This window comes from Drosophila suzukii, chromosome 2R (assembly GCF_043229965.1).
Source record: "Drosophila suzukii chromosome 2R, CBGP_Dsuzu_IsoJpt1.0, whole genome shotgun sequence".
NCBI classification, from domain to species: domain Eukaryota; kingdom Metazoa; phylum Arthropoda; class Insecta; order Diptera; family Drosophilidae; genus Drosophila; species Drosophila suzukii.
Window position 1 is genome coordinate 12,817,046 of NC_092081.1, and position 7,035 is coordinate 12,824,080.

Sequence of the window (7,035 nt, forward strand, 5' to 3'; positions counted from 1 at the left end):
TGAAAACAATTAAGATCTGGTAAAACTAGGAATTTGTTAAGAAAAAGCAATGGTGAACAATATCATTATTATTTATTTAAAAAAGAAAGTGAGGAATATTTTTCCCTTCTATAATAATAAGGAGTACGCCAAGAATCAATAGGAATCCTTTACTTTACCTTACCTATGTATATTCCAAATGATATGCTCTATATTTAAGTTTGAAAGTAAACATTTTATTGAACTACAATTTTCTTTTGATGATTCAAGACTCATTAAAAATTACTTACAATTTTAAATCCATTTTTCGTATGTAAAAACTTTAAGTTATACCTAATTTCTCTGCGTGTAAAAAGGAATGAGGATGGGGAGCGAGGATCCCAGCCGAGAGCCGCATACAAATGAGGCGTACCCAATGTTGACAATGAATATTAACCTTGAGTGGTGCTCCAGCCGGTTTTTGCCTGGCCAAGGTCATACCATCATATCCTATCCCATCTCGAATCCAGAGGATGTGGAGATGGTGTGATGAGATGGTTGCCGATAATTGCCACGGGCATCGACTGGATTCAACCTAATGGAATCGCGGTGAATGTCATTGGGTCTGATGTGTGTAATCGATTCTGCAGCTGAGTTGTTTTATTAAATGAATCGCTGAGATGCCATTTATTCGTTTTTAAATTACTGACGTTACAAGGGAATGTTTTTTCTGTTTTTCATATAAGCTATAAATGCTACAAAACAATTAATGTTATATTCCAGATTTTGCAGGCCTTTAGCGACAGATGAGGGATGTTCCAGGGTAGGAGCCTCGGTTTTGGGTACAGATAATTTAAAAGATGCAATTAAACTTATTTCCCACATCCTCCATGGGTTCTACTTTATAATTTCAATGGTGCTATCGATTGGGTTCACATGCGAAGTTAACAGCATTCCCAGTCACTTGGCGGGTTTGCCAGTTAACTATTTGGCTGCCTTGCACCTCGACATTAAGCCAGTTGGAGAACTGCAGCCGAGCTGGATTCAGACGGTTAACCCAGTTTTAATAATCACGAAGTGGAAGTTACTCCGCGGTAATTACCTTTTGCATTCGCTAGATTTTTCAATTTTTTTGTTTCGCCTTTACTTTGCGGCACGAACGGCAGTTCGGCGGTGACTGACATATCGCATCGTATAAATCGCAGCCAAAGTCGAAACTTAATAATTTTAGAGCCCAGGCGGTGGCGTTTTGGTTGGGCCCGAAAATTATGAATTCCCGTTTAGCCGCCGATATGCTACACTGCGCGAAAAGCCCTATGCCACCGCCTTCTTCTTCCGACCGAAATTCTCGCCATCCTCCAGGGTCTCCGGCAGCAGAGTTCCTCGTGTCTCCGGTATGAAAATAGTGCCCACCATGGACAGTACGGAGAACAGCCCGAAGATGAGTGGCGCTATCCACAAGGCATAGGCATCCAGGTCGCAGATCAGGGGGGCCACAATGGAGCCCACCCTGCCGATCATGGAGCAGAGACCCACTCCACTGGACCGCACCACCGTGGGAAAGAGCTCTGCGCCGTATAGATAGACATTCGGGAAGGTGACCGAGGCCCCGAAGAGGCCAATGGTGGCGCAGGCCACTTGGACCACCTCACCCTGGGTGGAGAGGGCGGCCAGGAGGAGCAGGCCCACGGCACTGCAGCCGTTGGAGAGCAGCAGCGTCTTCTTGCGACCCAGGTACTTGGTCATGATCACGCAGAGACAGGTGCCCGGAATACCCACCACGGCGGCGATCAGGTTGCTGATGAAGATGTCCCCCCCCAGCTTGGAGACATACTGGGCCGTGCCGTAGTAGACCATGCAGACCACCAGCCAGTTGTTGGCCATGCAGATGGTCTTGATCCGCAGGTAGGGTGTCCGGAAGAGGTCCAGCATGGTGCCCTTCTTCACCGGCTGCCGGGCGGCCAGGGTTGCATAAGCCGCCTCAATTTCCGGCCGGATCGTTTCCGTCGGCGCCCTGTTGCACTTGGCGATCTTCTCCAGAATCTTAATGGACTTGTCCAGCCTGCCGGTGGTGAAGAGCCATCGCGGAGACTCCGGCACCAGCCAAATGTAGATCACGAATACGGCCGAGAAGATCGTGATGCTGAACTGATACCATCGCCACTCCCGGATAAAGTAGGCGAAAACGGCCAGGGAGGCGTGGCCGATGTTGAAGGGTAGTTGGTACAAAATGGCCACCACTTCGCGCTTCTTGGGCCCCACGATCTCCATGAGCAAGACGAAGCTGCGGGAGGGATAAGTTATTTGGGGATATATAAGGATTTGAATCTTTAAGGATGTGCCTTCGAACCCACCTGGTGGTCATCGTACCCGCCGTGGCCACAGCCACTAGGAATCGAAAGATGCAGTAGAACCAAAAATAGGGCGATACGCAGACGATTAGTCCACTGAACAGCTGCAAGAAACAGCTAAGCAGGAAAGCCGGGCGGCGTCCAAATCTGGGGGTTACAAATTGGTTTATTAAAAAAATAGAAAACCAATTTATAATAATATTAAGAAGAACTGTCATAACTCTGGAAGGTAAAAATTTTGAGTTTCATAGACATCGAATAAGAGAAAAATATTTTTTCTTCTTACTGTTTTGGTTAATTTCTTAGGATAATCAATATGTATTCCTATTATCGCACGCTTCTCAAGAACTTTAACTAATCATTTTTTCAATAAATTATTATTATTTTGTCATTCAAAAAAACTATAATATTTGTATCCCGTTTCCAATGTAACGCTCAAAAAAAAAATTACTGTAGACTGAAGTTGGGTTCCAATTATAAAAAAATTCGAGCTATGGAAGTTCGACTTTCGATAGAAAGTATTTTATGAAAAAAAGGAAGTTCGAGTTATTTTTCCGGTTTTTAATAAAAGGTATAATAAGTATAATTAGTAACTAACCTAGTTCTAAGGAGTCTGTATGTATTGTAAAGGTAAAAATAATCTTTTTCGTTATATGTCAAAATAAATCAATTTCGTACATTTCGTACGTTATGTAACCCCCTAGTGACACCTATGAATGCCTAATACTAAGCTTCTACGTCAGTAAACTTGCTTCTGATTAAAGTACTCACCGATCGGCTAGCATGCCGAAAACCAGGCTGCCGACCAAAATGCCCAGCATTACGAGGGACTGGGATATGCTGGCCAGCTGCTTCTTATCGCAGGTGAGGTCCCACTCGGTGATAATCGTGGACTTGAAGACGCTGGTGTCGAACTCGGTCTCCGAGCACTCATCACTGCAGGGATCCGTGACGTTGGTCGTGGTGCAGGAAAGGGGCGTGGGGGCGGCTAGGAAAATGTGGCCCAGGGTGTGCCATCCGGTTCCGAACTTGCACAGCATTATGATGAAGAAGAAGAACAGCTGATAGCGCCGGAAGTCGCCGATCTGCGAGATTATTGGATCGGCCGTCTTCGTCGGGGGCTTCAACGGTTTTGGCTCCCTCGCATTCTGCGGTCTGTCGGCCATCTCGCTAAAACTATAGAATTTTGGTTTGTCAGGCTATGGAAGCGAAACATCTGAATTTTCTAAAAGTAATCAAAATTTGTTTCTTTGAGTGCAGAGGCCTACCGAGCCGACTGGTTTCACAGTGGGTGGACTTTCTCAAATATTTGCCGGCCCCAGCGCAAATTGGACATATCGAGCGGTGCGGCTCAGTGCAGACTGGCGTGAAATTATGGAACCCGGGCAGATAGAGATTTCATTTGCCAGCAACTGGCCACCGCCACCGAGGAACCGGTTTTTTGGCCAAGAGAGAGCTTCGCGGACTCAGTCTGGGGCAGCGTGACAAGTCGCAGCTCGGAGATACGGAAGTCGGTGGGTCGGGGGCATTAGCACTTGGCCGCGGATCCACCGCCAAAATGGCATTTGGAAATAGGAGTACGGCCTCCATGGCCGCTGCAGTTTGTCAGCCCGAAAGGCCAAGAGACTGGGGCTAAACTTTTACTCTTTAAGTAGGTAAATGAAGTCGGCTGCCTGGTTAATTGGAGGAAGGTGCGCCCGGGGACCCGGCCCGATGATGCTGGGATCTAGCTGGCAGATTAAGCCATTGTCTGCCCGCAGATAACCGCGAGTCCCAGTTACCCATTAAGATGGCTTAATTAAGGAAGCACTGTCTCAGTGAAAGTTGAGCCGTAGAGCAGGGAGAAAGAGAATCGCGGGCCAGAGATTTCTGGTCTGAGATTCCGAGACGGGTTCCCACGGCAACGACAACCTGTCTGGCGCAGGCATTTTGCACAATCGTCAGCGGCTGGCAAAATGTCACAACAATTGAAAATAAATTATATATGCAAATTGGATGGCCAATCAATGGAGTTACCATTGAGAAAACTCAGCGTTATAATACGATCGCCACATGATAAATCTGGCAAGATACAAAGCACCCACTTGGGTGTAAAAAAAAGGAACACATTTTTATGGTAATGCCTTTGTTTGGAGGCTTGCCTTTGCCTTAAAGCATTTGTAGCTCCTGTTCATTGTAGTTTTTTTTTAGATTTTATTACCATTCGAATTGTATTTTCTAAGTCTATTTGCACTTACCCAACAATTTCACACAAAAAATCACTTTTATTTATAATTATTTGCTCAGCAAATTCTATTAATAATTATTAATCAAAGTTTTACGGGGGCTTGTCGGGGGCCAATCTTATATAACACAGGCAGTCAATTGATAATGCCGTCTGCGTAATCTCGCACTTTTTGAACCACGTCTGGAAGGCTTCAGCGCTCCACAATCAATGGCAAAAGCATCTCGTCTCGACTCGTCTCGTCGATGGAGAAAAGCTACTGAGACGGCGATAAAGTCGCGTGCACTTTAATCCCAGATGATAAGAGGCGTTCGACAAGCGTCGGGAATATGACAATATGAACTTGTGTCCAGGGGAGATAACAGACGTCTATAGATGTTTACAATAATATCTCACCTTTGGTAAGACTTCCATCTAATTGCTTAAGTAAACATTTGGCTTAGCCTTCCTTATAGCTTCTGTACTTAAAATTATACCACTACGGTCTTTCGTTAATTAATAGAGACATCTCGATATTAGAGCAACATAAAACTCAAAAATAAGCACGCAGTGTTCAGCAGAAGCGCACGCGTTGTCCAAAATTGTTAATGTGTTCACATAATATTTTAAAATCCAAAATAACATTCAAATGAATCGGGATGTTGATTTATTTGGCGGTTCGATAATTGTGTTTAATCTTTTTAGCATTTAACCAACTGCTATAAATAACGTTTTTTTATGCTTTCAGCTAAGCAACTAATTAATGTGTGAAGATAATAAATTGTCTTTAAAAAGATCATTCAACGCATTCATGATAAATCTTTGAAAAAGGTTTGATGTTTATTTACATAATATAACATTAGCGATATACACATATATTTTAGATAATAAGGATAATGGAATACTTAACAAAAATCATGATTAACTATTGCTATTTATTCGATATTTATTTAACTGAATATTCAATCGCTTATAACTTTGGTAAACTTATTGAAGCAAAAAACATTTTAAATTGTTCAGAATGAAAGGAATCAATGCACGTGTGATCTGCCATGAATCCCAAAAACTAAATCCAATTAAAGAGCCCCGTTTAATATTTACATTCGGTGGCCTGACAAGTGGCCTAAGCCGATTGCAGTGTCCTAAATGGGTTGGGCCCCGTACTGTTTAGGCCAGATACTCGCAGTCCCCGAGCGGGGGAGCGGTATTTATGGCCCGGCAACACTCCAATTAGCACACAAAAGGATTACAGGGGAAATGCCAAAATTCTGGCGCTGCACAGAGGAGCATTCGGCACTTGGCAAGGCCAACAAATGTTTTGGGCTGGCTTTGGAGCGCTTTGCGGTTTTTCTTCCATAATTGCTGGCCAGCACTGAACCAAACCGAACCGAACCGAACTGAACTGAGCTGAACTGAAGTGGACAGTGGTCGAGTGGACCATTGGACGAGTGGACGAGTGGCCCTGGCCGCCGGATTGCGAGGAATCCACTTGTGAGCCAGCGAGCAAATCAAGCAGCAGGCATTTAATTTCAAACTGCCCCCCATCCACACACCAGGGCGCAATCAAAATATTTTATAGGTTGGCCATAAAGAAATTCATAAAGCGAACGGCAGCAACTGCAACTCTGCCAATTCATACGAAAATTGCTAACTCAGCGCTCACATATATCATCTTTATGCGCGGCCACGCCCCTTTCAGCTCGTAGTAAATTGACAAATGCAGCGGGCCAAGTCTGTGAGATGTCTTTGCCACTATTTAAGGTCTTTCTCGAGGGGATCTCAGGCGGAGGTGGAGGTGGAGCTGGATGTGGATGAGGATGGTCCTGGCTGGGAGCATCGGAATGAAAAAGCGCACCGAAAACTATGAGCAACGCTTAGCGAAATAAAAGTGCTTGTAATATGAAGTTAAAGTCCAAGTAAGACGATAATGGCAGTACGCCTAGGTGATACTCTACTTATAACAATATATTTTCAAAGAATTCAGCTTTGTTTAGGCCAAGAATACCAAGTTACAAGGCAGATACATAATTCTAGTAAAAACTTACCTGTTCTAAAACTCGCTCCCTTCCTGGATCAGCACTTCACACCTGCCAAGTGTTCGTTTGCAACTGCGAAAAATCAATAAACTGACCTTACTATATATAGGGAAAAATTGCTAAACCACCCTTGGAGCAACAACACACCTTAACCTTCCTGTTTACTTATCGAGCATCTGCCTGTCTGTCTCGTGCAATTAGCTACCTGTTCGGAAAAAGACAGATATAACTTCAAATACGTTGAATTTAATGGAGAGGCATGGCCTATGACAACACGTTATTTTAGAGAGAAAGTAATATTATTGAATGGGGTATAAAAAGCTGAAATGAAATAAGTTGGGTAAGTCCTTTATACAAAGTTGTCAAATAAATCACGACGGTTTTAAGATTTATAAACAATATAAGTGATTACAAATCCCTGGTGATTTGTGTGGCTTTCCAAATATAAAACCAAAATGGCATAATATTATCATCAGTATATTAGAAA

At 43.7% G+C, this 7,035-nt stretch overlaps 1 protein-coding gene across 4 annotated transcripts; it reads right to left on the reverse strand.

Annotated features, from left to right (window-relative positions):
* Window positions 1-613: 613 nt before the first annotated feature.
* Window positions 614-6,633, reverse strand: LOC108018783 (organic cation transporter protein). Of its 4 annotated transcripts, XR_001767884.4 has the most exons (5): window positions 6,558-6,633; window positions 3,081-3,485; window positions 2,313-2,456; window positions 1,061-2,242; window positions 614-996 (listed from the first exon to the last, which is right to left on the reverse strand). XR_001767884.4 is itself a non-coding variant. In XM_017086368.4 (4 exons), exons 2-4 carry the CDS (start codon window positions 3,473-3,475, stop codon window positions 1,273-1,275), a joined length of 1,509 nt encoding a protein of 502 aa, XP_016941857.1. In that variant the 5' UTR covers window positions 3,476-3,485; window positions 6,558-6,633; the 3' UTR covers window positions 614-1,272. The 4 variants fall into 4 exon arrangements, 3 of the variants coding, with proteins under 3 accessions (XP_016941857.1, XP_016941859.1, XP_036669966.1); XM_017086368.4 differs by having other exon boundaries at window positions 614-2,242; XM_017086370.4 differs by lacking the exon at window positions 6,558-6,633 and adding an exon at window positions 4,547-4,752 and having other exon boundaries at window positions 614-2,242.
* Window positions 6,634-7,035: the final 402 nt, after the last annotated feature.

Excerpts from the sequence above, each read along its gene's own strand:
- LOC108018783 (XM_017086368.4), bottom strand. The coding sequence starts at position 3,475 with ATGGCCGACAGACCGCAGAATGCGAGGGAGCCAAAACCGTTGAAGCCC. Across the intron at positions 2,457-3,080 it reads TTCGGCATGCTAGCCGATCG|ATTTGGACGCCGCCCGGCTT; the intron begins GTGAGTACTTTA and ends TGTAACCCCCAG. Across the intron at positions 2,243-2,312 it reads GCGGGTACGATGACCACCAG|CTTCGTCTTGCTCATGGAGA; the intron begins GTGGGTTCGAAG and ends TCCCTCCCGCAG.